A 23,448-nucleotide genomic window follows, 5' to 3' on the forward strand; every position below is an offset into this window, starting at 1 on the left:
AAGGTATAAATGTCTGGCAATGATCTTTGACCTCTCCTATACAATGAATTAATGAATATAGTTACAAAATGCTAATGTGATAAATATTTTAACTCCACTGTGCCTGGGCTACTTTGAAAATACTTCAATCTACAGAGAGAGAGAGAGAAAAAGAAGGAATTAAACTATTAGGGCTAATCTTTCTTTAGTACTTGCTTCTTAGCAACAAACGAAAAACATGATTTCACTAATTTAAAAAGTTAATGACAAAGAAAACTCATACATGCATACCATCTTTTGGCTCTGTTAGAGAAACTCTCATTCATTGCTGGTGATGATGCAAAAGGATACAACTGCTATGAAGGAAAATATGGCAAATCTAATAAGACTGCATGTCATTTACCCTTTGACCCAGAAATCTTACTTCTAGGAATTTACATGGAATATAAATCTCCAATAATACAAGACGCAAAGTTATGCTGTATTATTTGCAATTGCAAAATATTATAAACAGCCTATGGCCAAACTATAGTATATTAGTCAATGGAGTATGAAGCAGATGTAAAAAATATGAAGGAGATATCTTTGAATTGATATGGAGTGATATGGAGTGATTTCCAGGATATAAAACTAATTTAAAAAAGAAAATTATGCTACCTTTCATGTAATAAAAGGGAAATAAGACTATGTACATATACAAATATAAATGTATATCTGCTTATTTTTGCAAATATGAGTATAGGAAAGGTAAACCAAAAACTGATGGAATTGGTGACCTACAGGGGTGTGAAAGGGATTTGGTTATGACATGGAAAAAATAGGGAAAGTTTTGCATAGTTTAACCTTTAGAATTCTACATATTCCAACAATCAAATAAACAAGGATAGGAAAAACCTTAAAACTGAAATCAAATGAATAACAAAATCACACTGAAGGAGAAAGACAACTCGTCCAAGTAACTTCTGAACATGGTATTTTGACTGTATATCCTCAGTCTAAAGTATAATAAAAGAGCTACAAACAAATCTTGAATTCTTCTTAGGATAAAAAGTGAGGAAAGATAATAGAGCATACAGTAGAGACGTCATCCCTTTCTCCTATCAATCATTCTGAGACTCAGACTCTGTGATCTATAGCAGTGGTTCTCAAAGTGTAGTCCCCAGATAAGCAGCATCACTTGGAAAATCCTTAGTAAGGCAAATTCATACTTACTGAATGAGACACTCTGGTGCAGGGCCTAGGAATCTGTATTTCAACAAGCCTTTCAGGTGATTCTGACACACTAAGTTTGAGGACCACTGACTATAGCTCCAAATATCAACAGTGCTTCAATTAGTTACTTTAACATTAAAATCTTGTAACACAATAGGATTCTTCTATTTTACACGAGGAAAGTTTATTTCAAAGAAGTAATATGCCCAAATTATAGAGTTAATAAGTGGCTAGAACAAGGTCACATAATCTCCAAATTTGGGCTTCTCATATATACACCCTTTCAACTAAACCACCCGATTATCCAGTTAATACAACTTCCATCTTAACTCCTCTTGGAAGCTTTAGCTATGACTTTTGATGATTATTTACTGGATTTTTCTTCAGAATCAGATCAAAGGCATTCCATTTAAAGTCCCTCCCAACTTTGTCATCCTCAAAGCTTCTGCAATTCTACTTTAGGGAGTCAGAGCCACTGATGGGTTGGAGGGCATCATAAGAAGTGGTAATGGAAATAACAAAGCTCTGAGGTTAGGGATGATGCTGGTGGCAACATAGGACTGAAATATGCACACTGCTGGAGAGAGGAGGCATGATAGGAAACCTGAAACTCTCTTGCTGAGAGCTTGCTTCAGTCCTTCTGGATGTTTCTACAAGCGTTCCCTCAGCTTACCTGTTGTGGAGTCGTGCCGTTGGAAAGAATATCTAATAGATCAGAAGAGGAGAGAAAGTAAAACCTAGGAAAGGCAAGCCTTTTGGTATCCAGGTACTCCGTCAGGGCCTTCTCACACAGGTACAATCTGAGGGCACAGACACAGAACTTCCTAAGTTTGCCTAGATTCATAGGTATATAGATTTTCCCTAAATGCAAAGAATATAAAATACACTGAAAATATGCAGAAATCAGAGCAAGAAATGCTTAGGGGTATTTTTAAACATACATACATTTCCATCAGAGTAAACACCTCTATTGATACCACATAGTACCCAAAATATAGGCAAATCAAAGCACACAGACACACATACTCACTCATTTCCTTAGGCAGTTAAAAATAAAGTAAGGATCTCAGAGACAGAACGGGGGAAGAAGTTATTGCCTCCTTCCTTACAAAGGGGGCAGAAAGCAGATTATCACCTTCTCTGAATATCTTCTAGTTTTTCATAAAGACCTGATTTGTTGGTGGCTTCTACTACATTTGGAGTTTTCTGGGCATCAAGAGCTAGCTCTTTAAAGTCAATGTCAATGCCTTCAAATCTTTCTGAATCCTGCAAATAAAAATGTGGAAAAAGTTAATTACCACTCTCCTCAATTCCAAGAAGCTCTTCTTACATAGCAAGTTAGAAGAGAAACCTGTTCTTAGGTTGTCCTAGGAATCAAAGAAGTGCCTTTAGCTTAAAATGATAGTTCTCAAACAGTTTAGTTTTAAAACCCTTTCAAAAAAACTATTGGAGTATAAAGAGCCAAAGCTGTATGTAGGTAATGTTAAATCTATCATTATATCTTCTATATTAGAAGTTACACAAATTTGAAAGTTAAGAAATTTAAAATTTGTTAATTTATTTAAAAAGTAACAATATTAAACTCATTAGTTAATACAATAACATATTTATCTAAAATAATTCTATTTCCAAAAACAAAATAACTCAGAGAAAAAAGTGACATTCACATATATATACTTTTTTTTTTTCAAATATTTTTCATGCCTGACTTAGAAGATGTCCAAATTCTCTTCTCTGTTTCTGCAGTCTGTTGTGATATTACATGTTATGTAGCCTTAGGAAAATGAAAACCCACTGCATCCTCATTAAAGAATGAGCATTAAAAAGGCAAATAACACGTTAGCATTTTTATTAAGATAGATTTGACCTTGAGGATACCCTGAAAGGGTCTCAGGGATCCCTCAGAGGTCACCAGACCACACTTTGAGAACTGTTGATATAAAACACATAATTCCTAAGTCGGGTAGTGGATTCAATGTTCTTTCTGGGTCCATACACAAGTTTATACTATAACCAAAGTAAGTTTTTCCTCAGCAAATGTGATGTCAGCATTAATTATCATTTCCCCAAAACACATACACCTTTACAGTGTTGAAATTACTGAGACAATAATATATGCAAAGAGCACTTTAGCCCAATACCTGGCACTTACTAAGAGTTGTGGAATTATTGTTACACAAAAAGTATCATAATCATATGTGCTGTGTGAGCTATTTTAATTAACTTTCTGAAGTAGGTACCAGTATTAGTTCTAATTTACATATGAGGAAACCAGGGCCGAGGGAAGTTAAGTAATTTGCCTAAGGTCCCACAGCTGCAAGTGCAAGAGTTAGGACTCAGGCCCGCCCCAGTCTGCTGTAGACCTCTCTAATCCACACAAGTCTTCTAAGAAGGTTTAAAAACAGTGGCCAGGACATGAAAGCAACCGAAATGTCTTACAATAGATGATTCGATAAAGAAGCTGTGGCACATATATACAATGGAATATGACTCAGCCATAAGAAGAGATGAAATACTGCCATTTGCAACAACATGGATGGACCTTGAGATAATCATGCTAAATGAAATAAGCAGACAGAAAAAGCTGAAAATCACATTATATCACTTATGTGTGGAATATAAACCTAAAAGCAACAAAGGAACAGGACAAACAAACAGAGACTCACATATGAACTATAGACTAGTGGTTACCAGAGGATTAGGGGGTAGGGGAGAAGAAGGGAGTTAGTTGGGGGAAAGAGTTTCAAATATTGCAGAGTAGAGGGAGTGTGAAGTGGGTAAAGGTGATCAAATATATGGTAGCTAAAGGAAACTGGACTTTGGGTGGTAAACAACACAATAGAATACATAGATGTCAAATTATAATGTACACCTGAAAATTATATAATTGTATTAACCAATGTTATCCCAATAAGCTTAATTTAAAAAAAAAAACAAGGGGGTAGGTAAAAGTAAATTATTATTTTTCAGGGAAATATTTTGCTCCAATTAAAGATGAAGAAGTATCAAAGTTACAGAAGTATCGAAAATATCTAGGATAATGTTTAACTAAAAAGAGTTGAATATAAAATTCTAATTATACCAAGAACTATTATGTAAAAATATGCATATACATGAATAAAAGTTGGGAAGTATTCATAATACATGAAAATAGTTACTAGTCAGGGTATAAGATTATAACTAATTTTGTCATGTTTTGAAATTATCTCTATTACTGTATTGCTAATACAAAGAAAATAAATGTAGATTTATATGTTTAAATACAAACTTGTGTTGAAAAGTTAATGATAGTAATTCTTTATTATGTTTAATTGAAAGTTCTCAAATGCTTCCTTTAAAGTATCTACAAAAGCTTCTACCTGTGTCCTCACCTCCTTCTAATTAAACCTGCTCTTTTTTAATCACTAGCATTGGAGATAAATAAAATCTGGCTTGTTCAATTGGCTTAATTACAATAGCTATAACAAAATTGTTTTCTGTTATTTTTCATTCCAAATGTACAACTTTTAATCCATATTATTACATTAAATATGCTTTTGTGAGATGACCTGAAAAAATATAATGTTTTAATGGACCGTGCTTTAATTTTTAAGCAAGGCCTAGGCATGTGAAATTTTGGAATCAAACTGATTTGTAAGCAAAGAACTCGCTGTGCTGAAGAGATAGAGAAAGCCTGCAAAAATTTTTGTTTTTAAATGAATTAGTCCATTGAGAACAGGGTAAGTTAATGGCACATTAATTAGGATAAGAAGCAATCAACCACAGGGAAGTAGTAATGAGAATACATATTTTAGAGAAATTCATCATTCACTGTTTAGATGAAGACTAGTATTTAGTATCTGACACAGGCCAGGGTTTTACAGAATGGCTCACTGCTGAGAAGGAACCTGAACTTGCCTGGAAAGAATGCTCTCTTCTAGTCTACACCTGCACTGTAATTATCTGCAGAGCAGCCCATGAGTAGCTCATCTCAAGCTATAGTAGTAATATTTTTTTTATCTCATTTCTTGTATATAATTTTTGTAAAAAAACAACAAAAAAACAGATTCTCCTTTCCCACCTATCTACAAACAAACTGGTGTGCATTTCACTTTCTTTTCCTCTGCCTGACATTTAGTGGCTTGTACGGTAATGGTTGTTGGAGGTGCCTTTGTATGAAGCAGGCTGGCAGAAAAATAAAGGCCTAGAGGATGCAGGAATAGAATGCTCTTCCCTTGACTCAGGTAAGGGAACACAACAGGATTTCCTTAGCAAGTACCTGGGGAAGCTGAGCCCGGATATCTTCAGAGCCAATGAATATACTTTCCAGATGAGACCATGTCTGCTGCACATCAAACCAGATAGAGATGACAGCATCAGCTGTGGACAGCTTCTTCTGCCAGCCTGACACTTCCTCTAAGAAAAAAGCTATGTACTTGGACATCATCAGGTTCTGAAGTTGGACTTGGTTATCCTCCAGAACCTCAATGAGGTCCTCATCCAAATGCAGCAGGGGGATGTTTGTCCGTGGGTGGAGCTCATATTGGAATTCCATGCTGGCCCAGGTGGTCTGAAGTTCCTTTAAGGTCTTCTCCATCCCCATCTCCTTCACAGCTCTGTCCACAATGCCTCGGACCTCATCTTCAAAGTGGTGCAGCTGGAGCTGCAGAAGATGTGCTAGGGTGGTCCCCTCGTCCATGGTGAAGCTTACACCTGTGGCCTGCATCAGCTGCCTCCAATGCCGGTCCCGAATGGCTGAATTCTGCAGCTCAGCTACTGCCCTCAGGGAGGTCAGGGTGTTCAACACAGTGCTTTCCAGGCCTATGAATGCATCCCAGGCCCTGACTTCCTTGTCGAGATTCCGGATGTGCCTGATAAACCGTTTGCACTCGAAGTCCATGGCTTCCACATTGATGTTCCTCCATGTGGTGGTTTCCCAGGCGTAGATACTGGAGATCACCATGCTAATTGTGTCCCAGAGCTCCTTCAGCTGACAGAGCTCTTTCCTGCATTGCTTCAGCTGCTTGTAGTCAGGAACATTGACCTCAAACAAGGTTGCAGAATCTGAAATGGAGGCCATGGTGGATTCCATCTGTTGGATCTCAATGTGCTTTGCATCCAGCATTTGATGAGGGTCAGTGCTATTAAACCTATAAAACACAATGTGTTCTCTTTGTAAGTATAGCACACAAGCACCCATTACCTATCACCAAAGTAATACCAGCTCAAATCTTTAAATAATAAATATTTTAGCAAAGAGCAGTGACTTTCACCAAAGCCTATGGAGAAAAGACATTCAGCGTAGGTTGGAATGGAGTGAGCATAACCAGCTGGAGGAAAAACAATTCAAAAGGAACGTCATGCTTGGATTCTTTCTTTACATCCAAGGAGTTAAAAATATTCCTCACATCTTCCTCTTTCCCCCAATTCCCTCATCCAGGTATAGAGAACATGTATTTGTTCAAGCCTATTTTAAACTCTCTTTCCACTTGTTGGCTTCCACACCAGTTGACACGAAAGAGCACTGTCTTGTTACCATAGATGCCATAGAGCCAAAGCTCCTGCCAGGAGATACTAGTGATAGTTAATTTTTAAGAGAGAGAGCTGGCATTTAGAAATTCAACCCTGACCAAACTTGGCATCACTCTCTCTATGGCAGTGGCTCTCAATCTGGCTGCATATTAGAATCTACTGGATCCTTTAAATGATAATGCTAAGGCTGCTCCCTAGTCCAATCAAATCAGATTCTTTGTGGATGAGACCCAGGCGATGGCATTTTTCAAAATCTTTAGGTGGTTTCAATGTGTCAGGTTGGTGTCCTTATCTGTGGTGAAGCTCACATTGATGGCCTGCATCACCTTCGGGAAACAGAACCTCTGAGCTTGACAACTTGAAGACTGAGCACAAAGCCCTCATGAAGGCCCTATACAGTCACTGTTGCTTTCCTTCACTATGTGCCTTAAGGCAGACCCTTCATCTTTTTAAGTTTCTCTGCCAACCTATTCTTGATCTGCTCCTTCACCCTCCTCTTGTCTGCTCATTCCTACATCCCACATCAGCCTTTGGTTCTATATTTGACTCCTATAAGCACTACAACTAGCTTTATAGTTTTAGTTCATGTTTCCTCATCCTCTTCTCTCTCTTGCTTATGGCATGCATCCATTGCTCCTGATACTCACTAGTCTTAGCTTACTTTATGCTACTACCCCTCTAGACTTGCATTCCTGGTAATGCCTCTCCTCCAACATAAGAACTCTGCACGCAAATAACTCTATGTGGGCAGATAACATCTCTTTGGTCTAGAGCGCACTGAACTCACATGTTCAGGGAGCCTCTCATCTTTCTCCGCTAACCTCCCTTTACCCTTTCTCTCCAACCTCATTACTCATCTCAATTTTTCTTGTTTATATGTGCTCAGAAGGCTAGAATTTGAGTATACCATGACTTAAGAGTGAACATTGTGGTCTTCTAAAATCAGAACAAGGCAACATCAAAGGGAAAGTTGAGAGGAAACGAGTGACTAGAGAATTGGCCATTTCCTCTAATCTAGTGTGTAAGTGTGTGTTTGTGTGTCTGTGTATGTGCACATGTTGGCTAGTGGGTTATGAAGAGGAGGGGAAAAGGAAGGAATGGCATACAAACTCTTTTTCTTGAAATGTCTCTTCTCTTGATTGTCTTTGGAAAGATCTAACTTGACTAATGAAAAGTAATCCTAATTAAAATCATTTACCTGAACTGCCCGCCACTTAAGCCTAATTACCATACAACACAATAGCAGTTATGCATACCATTAAATTAGTGTCAGATTAACTTTGATGCTTGCTATGTTTGATTCCTGCTTGTTCAGTCTAAGTAGTTTTTGGCCCATGAGATATGATTGTGGATTTATATCTTATGAGAATGAGACTGAACTTCATTGCACATCTTAACTCTTCTCCAGCTCCCAAGTGTTTATACACACACACACACACACGGTTGGAGTTTTCAGAGTTGAAGAGGGCCTTCTGTTCATATAGGCAAGGAACTTTCTCTCTATAAAGGCAGTAGAAAAAGGCCTAGAGGGAAGAAAGGTAATGTCTTATGGCAAGTGATCCAGCAGGAAAGATTGCCATGCATGAATGGTCCTTCTGCTTGTTTTTCATTTCCAAAGACTAATTATTTTTTTCTTGACTAGAGTGAATTTACCCTGCAAAAGTGAATTTATCCTGTTGGAATTAGTACCAGCTCTACCAGACAAATTCTATCAGCCCATATTTTGTTCAATTTATTAATGGAGTATAATTCAGGAATAACTTATTAGGTAAGATAAGAGTTATTAGAGTGTTTGGGGTATACACAGAAGATAAAAGGTCTTTCCAACCATTCTTTTCTTGGTACACATGACTATCCTTAAATCAATATTTGTTCCTCAAATATTTATAAGAGGTTGTCATTTGTCATACCTATTCTAAACTTCATCTACCCTGTGGTATAATTTTTGTTTATCATTTACATTTATGGATGATCATTTCCTGTAGCTGAGAACACATAAAAGTTAACTTGACATAGGTAGTGAAAGGAACCTCTAGATATGAGGGCAGGTAACCTTCTTCCCATTTCAAAACTCTAGTGTAAATTGTCAGGATATTCATAGACATGATTAATGTGCCTAATAAACCTGAAGCAGTTCTTCATACCCTGAGGGAGCAATACAGTATAAGAACAAGAAAGTAATAGGAGAGAAAAGGGTGTAGTAAGTCTTTGAAATGAAAATAATAATGCAAGAGTATTTTAATCTAAAAGAGAAATGCCTGGAAAGTCTGACTGAATAAAACTAGAATGAAGAGAAATGGAAATATGGTGCTCATGTATGTAATCTTAGGAAAATGATTGATTCAGGCCTGACCTAGACATAAGCATAGGGAGAGAGAAAGGGAGAGAGAGAGAGAGAAAGAGAGAGAGAGGGAGAGAGAGAGAGAGAGAGAGAGAGAGAGGGAGGATAGAAAAGTGACTTAAATTAATTCTTGGAAAACTAGCAGTTGGTAAATGTTAACTGCAGTACCATACTTGTATATACAATGAATGGTGGTACACCTTGTGCTTGATTCCCACGGGTATCATAAAACTCAACATGTCCAATCTGAATTTGTGATCTTTCAGTTCTTTTCATTCAGTGGCCGCCATCTCAGTGAACAGTGAAACAATACCTTCCACTTGTCCAAAATGGAAGATAGAGATTACGCTAGACTCCCCTCCCTGTTCATCTCTCATATTCAATCAATCCTGCTAATTCTCCCTCCCAAATCTCTCTCAAATCCAATCTCCCCTCTTCATTCTCCCTGTTGCTGCTTCAGTTCAGGTCTGCTGCTTCTCACCCCAGCTGTTGTAATCACTCTCCCACAGGGCACCTGGCCTTGAATCTGTTTCGCCCTCTTCTATTTTCTATAGCCATGAAAGCATGATATTTACATTATTTTGTTCTCAGCTTAGACACAGTGGTTGATCCTGTTCAAAACCTGGGCACGTGAACCTTTCTGTTCTCATCTATAACTTCTTGCATTCCAGACATAGAAACATGCAGTTCTCCAACTATTTCTTACATTTTCATCCTCCTGTGCTGTTGTATGTTCTGCTTCCTTTGCCTGGAATATCCTCACTTCCCATGACTCTTTTCTTCAGGTTGTTAATTCTAATTTGTCCATTGGCTCAGTACCATCTTCTATAGAGGACTTTTGGAAATCACATCCTCAATGGGGGTTAAAGTTGGCACACAATGAACATGTCTAGTTACTCATTTTTAAAATTGCCCTTGAGTCTGTAAGCCTTGAGGTCAGGGAATATGTATTATCTTAAAATCCTAACACTTATATCAATTTTTTTTTTTTGCTAAATCCACTGTTGAAACCAGAACCTCTTCTGCATGAATCATGTGAACGAATCAGATTAACTGGAAGAACAGGGTCAAGCTGAACTAATGGTGTATCTTAGGATATTGATAGATCACTGAAAGATTTAATGACTAATATAGTTCTTTTCTCCAGCTATCAAAGACACAACAGACACTGTGCAAGCATGTCTGCTACACTGGGTTATTTGGAAAGCTTTGGTTTCTCTAGTTGCCATGCAGGACAGCACCCAAATAGGGGGTGTCTCAAAGAATGCTCTCCCAACCATTCATAGAATCTGGTTGCCAACCAGCTGAAAGCACTGTCTCCATTGAGCTGAAGTTCATAGAAACCAACTGGTTTGACTAAGAAATCCTTAGATTATTTTGGCCTGGCTGTGAGTAAGAAGAATGTATGTCATGGCATCATTCCTTAAGGTCAGGAAGACTAAAGAAGAGAATGCAGCTAGAAGCGTGGAACATTCCTTTCAGCCAAAGGAGAGAGTCTCCAATTTTAAGTTGTGAAAATTCCTTGAACCTGAGTATGATGATTTAACCAAATACTCTGGAGTGAGAGAGCTTAACTAAGAAAAGGCTGATTCAGTTTAGAGTTAAGAACTAAAAGAGAAAGTAAAACTTGCCTTAGACATGAAGAAAGAACCTCAATCCAGGCAACCCGACTTCACTCAGCACCTGTCAGACTACAAGGGCCTAATGAGATACTCACTTTTTTTTTCCTCCTCAGACATGTGTGAGCTTAACCTGTAATCTAACCAGGAATAGAACCTTACGTTCACAGAGGAATATCCTAGGGTTTGCATTTTAGAAGTTCGTAAATGATCTAAAAGTGAAGAAATCAGAATTAAACTCATTTGCCACACACAGTCCTTACAAATTTTAAACACACACATTCATATGCACCAGACTAAGAAACAAGACAAAACATGAGCTGACACCCTCTAAGATTCCCTTTAGCAGTAAAGCTACAATTCTGCACTAGTCCTGATGGTTTTTTTGACAAGAAGAGAAATACATCAAAATTGCAGTAACGTTTAGTTTTCCACACTGCTGTGAGCAGTTCTTTTGAAAGTATTCTTTTGCAAAGATTCATCTGCATGTTAAATTAACAGATGTGAATTTGGAAAACCCATCAAAGGGTAGCGATATCTTTATAGCCAGCAGATACAAGTGCTGAAAAAGAAAGAAAGAAAGAAAAAAAAAACACAATGCAACTATCAAATGAAAAAAACAACACCAGCTGATCGATACACATACACAATGTAATTATGAAGGAGGAAGGGACACCAGATTTCCAACAGACATACAAAAACACACCAGCAAGTGAGTATTGTTTCCTTTCAAGCAATCTCAGAAGTCTGTTTGGGAAGATATTTCACCAAACATTTTTGGAATTCCTTTTTTAAAACCTTCTTAAGAGATGTTTGATGCAAAGATATTAGTGTCATTATTTTTATGGCTGCTGCAATTGATATAATTGTTGTTAACATGAAGCAGTACTGCCCAGCTTGGTAACCCACCTCCCTTACTAATTTTGGCTCTGCATGACCAGTATTAAATTTAAAAACTTCAATTCATGCCAAAGGGGAGTCAAAAGAATGTGCCTCAGACTCCAAAAGAAAAGTCTCAAAAGGAGTTTCACAAATGTTTTGAGCAATAGATGTTTCTTTGGAACAAAGGCATGTTTCCTAAGGCAGTTATTCTAAAGGGATGGAGAGTCATTTGGAGTCATACACCTTGGCATGGTTGCTTAAAAGGAATCCAGTTACTTTGCTTAGGGCGGCAGTCTCAAAATTGGCTGTACACTGGAATCACTTGAGGAGCTTTACAAAATGCTAATGATAAGATGTTACCCCCAGAGAGTCTGATTTAATTGGTCTATAGGACAGTCCAGACATTTGAACTTGTAAATGCTCCCCAGGTGATTCTAACATGCAGTCAAAATGGCAGCACACTGCTTTAGGGTCCTGTGTTGTGCATATATCTTAAGCGTGGTTTACATATCTGTCCTTCCCTGACTCTTAATATACTTATCTTGTTCTCTGTAGCCCTAAGTATAATGTTTGGGAGATAGTAGCTGCTTCATAAATGTTCAAAGAATAATAAGAATACGTACGTCCTTACTGTATGCCAGATTGGGTGACCAATAGTCCCAGTTTGCCTGAAACAGAGGGGCTTCCTATTGTCTGGCTTTCAGTGCTAAAACCAGAAGAGTATCAGGAAAACCAGGATGGTTGGTCTTCCTAGTGCCAGGTGCTATGCTAAACATTTTCAAAGATTATTTCTTTAATCCTCTCAATGACTGTATGCAGTGAACATTACTATTAGCCCCATTTAACAGATGAGAAAACTGAAGCACAGAGATATTGAGTAGCTTCCTTGACATACACAGTAAGTTGTAGACCTGAGATTAGACACTAAGCAGCCTGAATCCATGTACTTTATAATTATGCTATATTTCCTTCCAATAAAGTTGTGGGGTTTTTTGTTATGTTTTGTTGTTGTTGTTGTGTTAACCTGTATCTCTCAATAATATATTTCTGTGGGTAAGTAACCCTTGAAAGTGAAAAAAATTCCTCCCTTCTTACACAGGGCATTTTCAAGTTTGGAGACTTCTAACTTTGTCTAACCAAAACTATAGAGGAGAGTCAGCAAGAAACTCCGCTAGGAAGACAGAAAGCTAATCCTGGAGCTGGAGTGAGTGGACAGTACACATTTCAACTGGCACTTTGGCAGACACAGGACCAGTCAGGACCAACATGTTCTACTGGTTGGAGCCCCTAATGTTGAGCAGTGGACTAGGGGCATACCTCAGGTAGACTTTTCCACCAATGAAGGAAGCTCCTGAGAGAGGAACCCATGTGTGTGTGTGCATTTGAGCAAATGTGAATGGAATTGCTTGTCCTATAGTTGTTTTGTTTACGTAAAGAACCCTAATCACAAGCAGGGAGGAGTCTGAGGACTACTAAGTAGAGAAAGCACATCCTGAAGTAAATCCTTTACCTCACTTTTTTTTTAGATTACCAGAATGCCTTCCAAAATTATTTTTAAATTCTATCATATTTTTTTTTTAAACCAAAAGAAGTCTGTGAGAACTTAGAATACAAACAGCTTAGTAAAAACCTAGTAATTTTAGGTCTAACCACTATGGAAAACAATATGAAGTTTCTTCAAAAAATTAAAATGATCTACCATACGATCCAGCAATTCCCTTTATGGGTATGTAATCAAAGAAAATGAAAACAGGATTTCGATGCGATATATACACTTCCATGTTTATCATAGCATTATTCATATTAGTCAAGATATGAAAACCACCCAAATGCCCATCAATGAATGGAAAAAAGATGTGGTACAAAAGAATATTATTCAGCCATAGAAAGGGGGATATCTTTTCACTTGCTACAACATGGAGGATCTTTAGCATATTATCCTAAGTGGAATAAGTCAAAAAGACAAGTACTGTATGGTATCATTTATATGTGGAATCTAAAACATTGAAACCTGTGAAAACAGAGAGTAAAATGGTGATTACCAGGAAATGGGGTGGGGATAAGAGTGATGACATTTAAAGGTATAAACTTGTAACAAGTAGTAAATAAGCCATAGAGACTAATGCACAGTATAATGAATATTGATAATAATATACTATAATTATGTAATGTGATAAATATTAGCAATCATACTATATTGGCAATCATATTACAATATATAAATGTATTAAGGTAACACAATATCCATCTTAAACTTACCCAATGTTATGTGTCAAATTAATATTTTTAAAAAACCTTTAGTAATTTCACCACGTTAAATCTCTTTATAGACCTGGAGACATAGAAAATTCTACTTTTTTTAAGTCAAGTATTTGTACAGGCTTTGGTCATCTAACATAGGCCATGGTAGAACTCTGCCCACATTACCACCATATTCTAACCAATGGATTTAAATGGAAGAGAATACTATTAACTGGACTCCATTTGCTAAAAGAATATACAAACTCAATGGAAAGATCATCAGTGACTCAAAGATTTTCATGTTTAAAGGAAAAGAGGCAGTGGCGGCAACTTGGGTCCATACCTGAAGGGAGCTTCTTTGTGGAATCGCTCCCAGAACTGCTGCTGTTCAACTTCAAAGGCTGTGCACCTCTGGCGGAGAAGAGTTACTTCATTTGCCTGCAGGGGGGCCACATTCTGCCTCACAATAATGGCCAACTTTTTTATGTTGTTCCATTTCTCAGGAAGCTCCTACAAATGAGACCTCAGTGTGGTCAGATTCACATTAACTTCCCCCTCCCCCACAGTCTTAAAGCTGGACAGTACCCAGATGGCTTCATCTCTGTTACAACACCATGTGAGGATGTTCTGGTATCATTAGACGATTCCCAATCCTTTTTCCTTGACTTATCTCTCTTTGGTTTTGTTTGTTGTGTTAATCTGTAACTCTCAATAATATATTTCTGTGGGTGAGTAACCCTGAATTTCACCTGCTTCTGACTCAACTCCAGTCTTTTTGACCTAACCTAGTAATCTGTGCCCTTTTCTATATCTTTAAAAGTGCTGGTTATTTTCTTTAATGTCCCATATTTCCTCTTAGAACATTTTAACATTTCTCAAATGTGCTGTTTTTCTCTGAATCCAAAAGTTGGCTCATCCCTAATTCTGGGAAAAAATCCAAAACACTTCATCCACATCAAGCCTCCTATATATTTCCAGTATTATATTGTTTCATATTTATCAAGTTTCAAGCAAATGCTAGACATTACACATATGTTACACATGTAGTTCCAAAACATGGACCTTGGGTCATTACCAAATCCTGTTTTTTATTCACTTCAACCTACCTCACTCCCATTTGAAAACCTGAAACTTTTACTTTTATTAAAAAAAAAGAAAGAAAGAAAGAAACCCCTTAAACTTTGCACTGACCTCTAGCTGCTTAAACACTGTTTCTGGCAATTCTTGTTCATAAATCTTCAGCAATTCAATAGTTTGCTTTAAAGGTTCAAACATCTTGTCAGTGCTGCTCTGCCGTTCTTTAAGAGCCATGAGGTGTCTCATAATCTCAACCAATCCTTTGAAATCTCCTTTTTCAACTTTCTTGAGCAAGCTGCTCTCACTATTTTTTATAAACATTTCAAGGTCGGCCAAGCTAGCAAAACAAACAAACAGAACGTCAGGAGCCATTTTCCTTCTGCTCCTCAAAAAGAAGATTTATTTACTTCTCTAACAATAATAGCTATTTTTATGGAAAACTTCCCATGCGCTCAGCACTCTACCTTGACAATACCATGATAAGAATTCAGCCCTCTTCAGAAATGTCAGTCATGAAGATCAAAGATTGAGCCTCCATGCTGGAGGAGACTCAGGAGACATGACACTTAGTGGAACAACTGGTGAAATGTGGTTCCACATCAATATTAATTTCCTGGTTTGGATAATAATACTATGGTTATACAAAATGTTATTATTTGGGAAAGCTAAATGAAAGTAAAAGTGAACTCTTTGTACTATTTTTATAACTTATTTTTGAAAATTGGAAATTATTTCAAAGTGAAAAGTTAAAAAATTAAAAAATACAATGATCTCTAAAATCATACACATTTGGATTTGATTTTGACCCATGAGATGTGTAACCATGGCCAAGTTATTTAGCATCTCTGAGCCTCAGTTTCCTCACCTATAAGACTGGAAAGATCATTTCTGTTTCTTTGATTATCATGAGAATTAAATGAAATTTATTCTTTAATTCAAAAATGTTTATTGAACATCTATTATGAGCCCTAGCATGCTTGTTTTTGAGGATGGAATGATAAATAAGATAAACAAAGTCTCTGCCCTTATGAAGGTTATATTCTAGTAGGAGAAATAAATAGGAGACATCAATAAAATAAATTGTACAGTCTCACATAGTGATGAGTGCTGTGAGATAAGGAGATAGAAACTAAGAATATGGAGCAGTCAGTGAAGGCCTTTTTTCCTGAAGGAATATTTGAGCAGAATGTGAAGGAGTGAACCACAGAAAGTAGTAGGAGAAGAACTTTCTAGGTAGAGAGAGAAGCACAAGTAAAGGCACTGAGATTCACTTAAGTTTCATTTGTTTGAGGGGAAGGTAAAAAGTCAGGCAGGCAGAAGCATAAGTGGAATAGGAAGAAGCATGGAGGGAGAAGTTAGAGAATTAACGAAGAGTCAGATAATGTAGGGCCTTATTGGCCATAAAAAGTCCAAATTTAAATCTGAGTATGAGAATTAAGTATAGGAGAATAACATGACTTGGTTTATGCTTTCAAAAAGATCTGTAACTGGAGGAGAACAGGTTTTAGCTGGAAGGAGTAGTAATGATGATGGTGACGGTGTCATTGGCGATAGGGGCATCAAGAACAAAGGGAATTTAGGGACTATAATTGGCATCCAGGTGACAAAAGATATTGTCTGTGACCTGGATGGTGGACATCAGGAGTTGTCAGATTTGAGATAATTTTGTATGCAGAGCCAATAGGTCCCACTGATGAATTGGGGACAGGTGTGAGGAATGAGAGAAATGAAAAATTACTTCTGTCAAAAGGGTAAATGATGATGCCCTTTAAAGATATGAGAAAAAAAACATGTTAGGCTTGAGATGCCTCAGAGACACTAGACACCTAAAAGAGATATTTGTTAGGCAGTGAAATATAAGTCTAGAGTTCCTGAGAGATTAGGCTGAAAATACACATTTGTTAGTTATTAGCACACAGATGACAGATTTAAACTGTTGGGTTAGGTATCACCTAGAGTAGAATGTAAACACAGAAGAAATTTCAGGATTGAGGTTTCAAGAATTCTAATATTTTGAGGTCTAGAATAGATGAGCCCAGCCCAGGAGACCAAGAAGGCACAGGCAGTGAGATAGAGGGAAAACAAGAACAGTAAGGTATCCTGAAAGCCTGAGAAAAAAACTGTTCCAGAAAGAGGGAGAGATTAGTTGTGCCAAAACCACTGAAAGGTACAAGTAAGGTGAAGACTGATAATTACCACAGGATTCGGCCATATGAAAATCATTGGTGACTGCAGAATAAGTTGAAGAATTGTGGACTTCTGTTTCTAGCTGTCTAACATACATGGGAATATGTATAACCCCTCTGCTAAAACAACTAAAATGCTTAAGCAAATATTTCAAAATCATTTTAAAATGCATCACTAAGGTGGTGTGAAATTAAGGAATCTCTAGAGGTTGAAAATGTAGTGAAAGCAAGAACTATGCATAATTCAAAGCTGGCTTTCATATGATAGTTTCTACTGTGCCCTGAAAAACTTAAACCTCTATTTTGATTACTTTATGGCATATGGGGAACAGGTGACTAAGCCTAGAACTCATATGAGGTGAAGAGGCTAATAGGAAGCTGCACATGAAGCTGCGATACCATAAGAGTGAACAAGAAATAAATATGCTGCACAGAAAAGGACAGTATGGAAACTTGCCTGCCTTAACCTGGGTACTAAGTAGACCACTGGGCAAGTAGAAGTACAGGTGGTCTGAGGTTGAAAGAGTCCCTTGACTGGCAGAAAGAAATACAAACCCTTTCTAGAGAAGTACAAGTAGAATCCAATCTTTAAAGGATTCCTACAGATGAGATTCCAAGGAACATTATTTCTATATTCAAACGTCACAAAATACACAAGGAAGGAAGTCACCATAAGTAGGAGCCAATAGAAACAGAAAAATTAAACCTGTGACATTTCAGATATTAGAATTCAGATGCAGAATATAAAATAGCAATATTTGACATATTGTAAAGTGAAAAAAAAAAGAATTTTTGTTTAAGCACCTAATTTCACTCTTCTTGACCCACACAGCAGGGTAAAGTGCCTTGTCTGCAATTTCTCAAACATCAATTCAAGACTAAGAACACTTTCATATTTTTAAGTATGACATACCAGCTCAAACAGAAATACTTTCTTTAGAAATTACCCTCCAGAAACTTAGATAAGCTCTTACAGTCTCAGTAAGTCACAGCCCTTTTCCTCAACCCAGCTTTATGTTAAAGTATAAATTTAGCATTGTTTCAAAATCACAAATGAAAGCAATTTCAGAGGCTCTTCAAATATGCCTAGAATCTGTGATAGTGTGTGAACATTTTTATTGAATGATGGATTCCAAAAAGTGAGAAAATTTATTGAGGTGCGTAACATGAAAATTATGGCCTGTGATGGTATTACTTGTGAAGAGTAGCATAGGAAAAGCTTTTGATATGTGTTTTAGCAAAGCAAAATTGATCATACTGCGCTATATGGGAAATTCCAGGAGAAATAAGCTAATAATTTTCTGTAGACCTTTGTTATTTTTAATCTATGGCATGAAGAAAGAAACCTTTTTAAGTTGACAAATCAAATGTTATCTTCAGAATACCCTCTAATTGACATATTATAAAACTGAAAAAAAAATGAATAAAAAAAACAGAAGCCTTAAAACTTGAGCAAAGAACAAGAGGATATAAAAATGAGCAAGCAAAATTACACAGTAATCAAATAGATCTAAAAATAGAAAGTATAATTAAAATCTAAAGCTTGTTGAATGGATTAAACAGATTTAGACAAAGCCAAGGGACAGAATTAGACTGTTGTATGATAAAAGTGGAGAAGTTACTGAAACTGTAGTATAGTAAGACAAAAAACTGAAAATTGTTAAAAAACATAGAGGACAGTGAAAAGATCTCACATAAGTGTATAAGAGCTCCAGAATATAGAAAGGATGGGCAAGAAGCAGTCTTTGAGGAAGTCCTGGCTGAGAATTTTCTTGAATTGCAGAAGGACACCAAATGTATAGCTTAACAAATTCTGGGTGGGATTATTATAAAGAAATTCTCACAGAGGCCCTTTAGTGGAAAACTACAGATTATCGAAAAGGACAATTAAAAAAAAAAGAAAAATTACTGGGAATAAAAGAATATAATTCAAAGGATGAACAGTTGAGATCAAACCATTCTAAAGTCTTTGTATTGGTTGTGAGGAAAGTAACAATATTGACAAATTATTCCTTTTAAGGATGCTTATTAAAATAGCTATAGTATTCATTAGAATAATAACCTAGATAGTCCAACATGCAAATTAGCAGAATGGAAAAAAAGAAGAAGAAGAAGTAAAAATTAAGTAAACACTAAAAAAAAAAAATTCAACCCAAAAGCAGACAAGAAAGGAGAAAAAAAAGAAAGAAAATAAATATAAAGTATATAATAAAATGGTAGAATTGAATCTGAATCTAGCATAATAGATGTTAATGAACAAAACATTCCAGTTACAAGATCAACAGTAAGGTAGATAAAACATTCAATTCTATGCCAATTATAAAAATCTCTCCTAATATGAAAGGATAGAAAGATTGAAAGCCAAGGGATAAAATGAGAGACATCAGGCAAATATCATACAAAGGAAACTGGTTTAATTATACTAACATAAGACAAAACAGACATTACTACAAGAAATATAGCTAGTGAGAAAGAAAACCTTTAATGTATGGCTGAAAGTTTCAATTTGTCAGGAAGATATAAAAAGTCATATATCATATATCATAACCGTAAAATATATGATACAAAAAGTGACAGAATTGTTAAGAGAAATTCACAATCTACCATAAAACTGGAAGATTTTTAACACAATTATCTCTGTAATTGATAAATTAAAGCAGACGATAAAGATAAAATCCCAAGGCAGTGAGGATACAGTGGATTTGAATAAAGCAATTTACAAGTTTGATCAAATAAGCAGGTATAGAACATTACACCTAACAGCTATTGAACACACATTCTTTTCAAATAAGTACACAGAACACTTATAAAACTGACCATACTGGTGTGCATAAAGCAAGCTTCAAATAATTTCAGAAGTTGTAATTATATATATCACAGTCTCTGACCATAGTGCAATTACAAAAAAAATTAATAACAGAGATGTAACTAGAAGAATCCCATGTTTGGAAAGTTAAAAATATACAAACATTAATAATGGATATTAAACATTTTAGAAGAAAATTATAATAAAAATATTGCATACTATAGGCTTGCGATATATAGGTAAAATTGTACTGAGAATGGAATTTATAACTTTAAGTGTTTCAGTAAAAAAGACAGAGGTCTCAAAATAAATAAAGCATCCATCTTAAGTCAGCCAAAGTAATGAAAATAAATCCAAAAAAAGTAAAAAGAATAATAAACATAAAAGAATAAATTATTGGGTTTTGTGCTGAGTGGACTAAGTCAGACAGAGAAAGACAAATGCCATATGATTTCACTTATATGTGGAATCTAAAGAAAAAAAATGAACAAACAAACAAAAAAGAAACAAACTCACAGATACAGAGAACATTTCGATGGTTGCCAGATTTTTTTTAAAAGGGAAGGATTAAGAAATACAAATTGGTAGTTACAAAATAGTCATGAGAATGTAAGGTACAGCATAAGGAATATAAACAATAATATTATAATAACTATGTATGGTGTTAGATGAGTACTAGATTTATTGGGGTGATCACTTTGAAGGTTATACAAATATCTAATCACTATGTTGTACACCTGAAAGTAATATAATATTGCATGCCAACTATAATTAAAAAATAAAAAAATTTAAAAAGAATAAATTATTGAAATAGAAAAAAATTATAATAAAGAAGATCAGTGTGTTCCTAAGATAATTCTTTGTAAATCTGTGGCAATGTTTATTAAGAAAAGAAGCCAGAAAGCACAAATAAAATTTAATAGAAACAAGAAGAGGGGCACAACCATAGATTCTATATAGATTAAGCAGGTAAAACAATATTATAAATTTTATGATAATAATTTGAAAATTTACATGAAATGAATATATTTCTAGACAAATATAACTTACTAAGGAATCTAAATCCTAATATCTTTACAACCGTTAGAGAAATTACAAGTAAAAATCTTGCCACAAAAAAAAAAATACCAAGCCCAGATGGCTTAATAGAAGATCTAAATCAAACTTTCAAGGCAGAGAATTCCAACCTTATACCAACTCTTCCAGAGAATAAATAAGGATTACGTCTTACTCATTTTGTGAAACTAGCAAAGTCACAGAGCAATATCAGACAAAGACAGTTTAAGAAGAAAAAATTGAAGGCTGATCTCAATTGCAAACATAGATGCATCAATACTAAACAAAATATTTGCAAACAAAATCATCCAGTGGATATATTGGAAAAGATAGCACTTTGTGTTGGGCTTATCTCAATAATGCCAGGTAGGTTTAAAATTTGAAAGCAAATAATATGTTATCACTTTAATATTGAGTGAAAAAACAGAACTAGCTTAGTGGAATTTAAAAAAGCACTTGATAAAAAGTTATTATTTATTTATGCCATTTCCTTAACAAACTTCTTTAATAAGATAAAGAGAATCCACAAAAACTCACAGCAAATATTATTATTCTTAGTAGTGAAATGTTGAAATCATCCCCTTTAAAATCAATTACAAGCCAAAGATGCTTGTTATTATCACCTTATGGACCATTGGACTGGAAGTTCTAGGCAGTATGGAAAGATAAGAAAGAGCAATAAAATACATTTTTAAAAAAAGACTGAGAGGGAAGATATGAAACTATCATAAATTTGTAGATGATGACTGTATATAGCAAACCAGAAAGAGTACACAAATTATTAGAATTAATAAGTTGATTTAGCAAAGTTGCTCGATACTAAATCAATATACAAAAATCAATTCCATTTCCAAAGAAAATATGATTTTAAAATATCATTTATGCTAGGAACCAAAAAGTAAAATACAAAGGAATAAATCTTAACAAATACATAAAAATATTTTTAAAGTATGAATCCAAAATTTCATTATAGAACTTTTAAAATGACATAAATAAATGAAGGGATAACATGTTCTTGAACAGGAATACTCGAAAATATAAAAATGACAATTCTCTTCAAATTGATCTATAGTCACTGCAAATAAAATTAAAATCCCTATAGACACTTTCACTTACAAACTGATTTTAAAATTTATGTAAAATAGGCTTCTGGTCAAGATGGTAGAGAAAGTAAATGCTGTGCTTGCCTCCTCTCATGAACACATCTAAATTACACCTAAACAACAGAATAATCATTATGAGAATCATCAGAAGTCCAACAACTGGGGACACATAGAAGAGGCGACTTGAAGACTGGTAGGAGGGGTAGAGAAGCAGAAGGGGCAGGTCCCATAGCCATGTGTGGCAGTTGAAAATTGGGAGGAAATCTTGACTGCAGAGATCCCTCTGGAGAAGCAAGGGGTCCTGGGACTACATCAGGCTCCCCATCTCAGGGTTCCAGTGCCAGGAAGAGAAGTCCTCACAGTGTCTGGTTGTGAAAACCAGAGTAGATTGTAGCTGAGTGAGATAGAGGGATGCCTCTTTAGGAGCCCGTACAATTACTCACTCACTGACAGACTCACTTGCTCTGAGCTCCAGTACTGATGCAGCAGCTTAATAGGTACGGGAGACATATGGGGAGGAACTGAATTGTCTGGCTACAGAACAAGGGCTGGAGGAGCAACTGTCTACCAGATAAAAGTGTTGGCAGAAGCCACTGTCCCTTTGTTGATACCCTCCCGCTTCCCAGGTGCAGATGCATGTGGCTGCCATATCTGGTCTCCATCAACCTGGCTAACCCAATTATCCCCATCCTGGTGATTCCCCGAGACCCCACCCCAACCAACTTGTGGGCCCATCCAAGTCACTTCCAGTGGCTCTTCCATACAAATGGCCTATTTTGGCTCATGCTGCAGACTTTCCTAAAATCCCTCAAAGGTTTGCAAAACTTAAACAAGTAGTATCTGGCCTCAGCATTCCCTATACTTCTTTCTGGGCATCCCTAAACCCAGCACTAGCAGCAGCTGGCCTTGTTTGTGGCTTGGCCTCTTGAGGCAAATCCAAGCCTAGTGCAGATCATAGCCATCTGCAGATTTCTTGGTGGTTCAAGCTAAGTGGCCCTGAGCAGGGCACAGGCTGTGGCTGAGCTTGGCCTTCTGTGGGGCCCCATCTGCATAACCAGTAGCTACCTTTGGTCTGAGCCAGAGCATCACCAGGGCCATATCTGGAGATAACACACCCAAATGGCAGACTGTGCAGGCACCTGAGTCCTGCTAAAGTGAATCCTACTCCATAGGAATGGCCCCTGCACTATAGTTCCTCCACTATAGTCATGGCCATTTCTCACAATCAATCAAACCGAGGGCCAATCCCTCCCATTGACAAGCAAAAAGCAATGAGGGCTCAACTACAACAAGCAAGGACACACCCAACCCATACAAGTGACACACCTCAAGCACCTGGCTCAAGTGAACAGGGAAGACTGTACCGCTGGGCCCATAGGATACCTACTACATAAGGGTATGCTACTAAGAGTGGGAGACATAGCAGCCCTACCTA

General features: G+C 36.4%; 1 protein-coding gene across 5 annotated transcripts in view; it reads right to left on the reverse strand.

The window, feature by feature from the left end:
• The window catches only part of LOC107517402 (protein shisa-6), a 597,831-nt gene that overhangs the window by 227,492 nt on the left and 346,891 nt on the right, over positions 1–23,448 (reverse strand). For all 5 annotated transcript variants that reach the window (XM_036223917.1, XM_016158078.2, XM_016158077.2 and 2 more), the window contains 5 exons: positions 14,977–15,199; positions 14,129–14,295; positions 5,450–6,320; positions 2,327–2,457; positions 1,865–1,991 (listed from right to left, as the gene is read on the reverse strand). In XM_036223917.1, the coding sequence (XP_036079810.1) occupies positions 1,865–1,991; positions 2,327–2,457; positions 5,450–6,320; positions 14,129–14,295; positions 14,977–15,199 (1,519 nt within the window). The remainder of the gene's footprint in view (positions 1–1,864; positions 1,992–2,326; positions 2,458–5,449; positions 6,321–14,128; positions 14,296–14,976; positions 15,200–23,448) is intronic.

The sequence above is a fragment of the Rousettus aegyptiacus genome, unplaced genomic scaffold (genome assembly GCF_014176215.1).
Source record: "Rousettus aegyptiacus isolate mRouAeg1 unplaced genomic scaffold, mRouAeg1.p scaffold_m13_p_6, whole genome shotgun sequence".
NCBI lineage: Eukaryota > Metazoa > Chordata > Mammalia > Chiroptera > Pteropodidae > Rousettus > Rousettus aegyptiacus.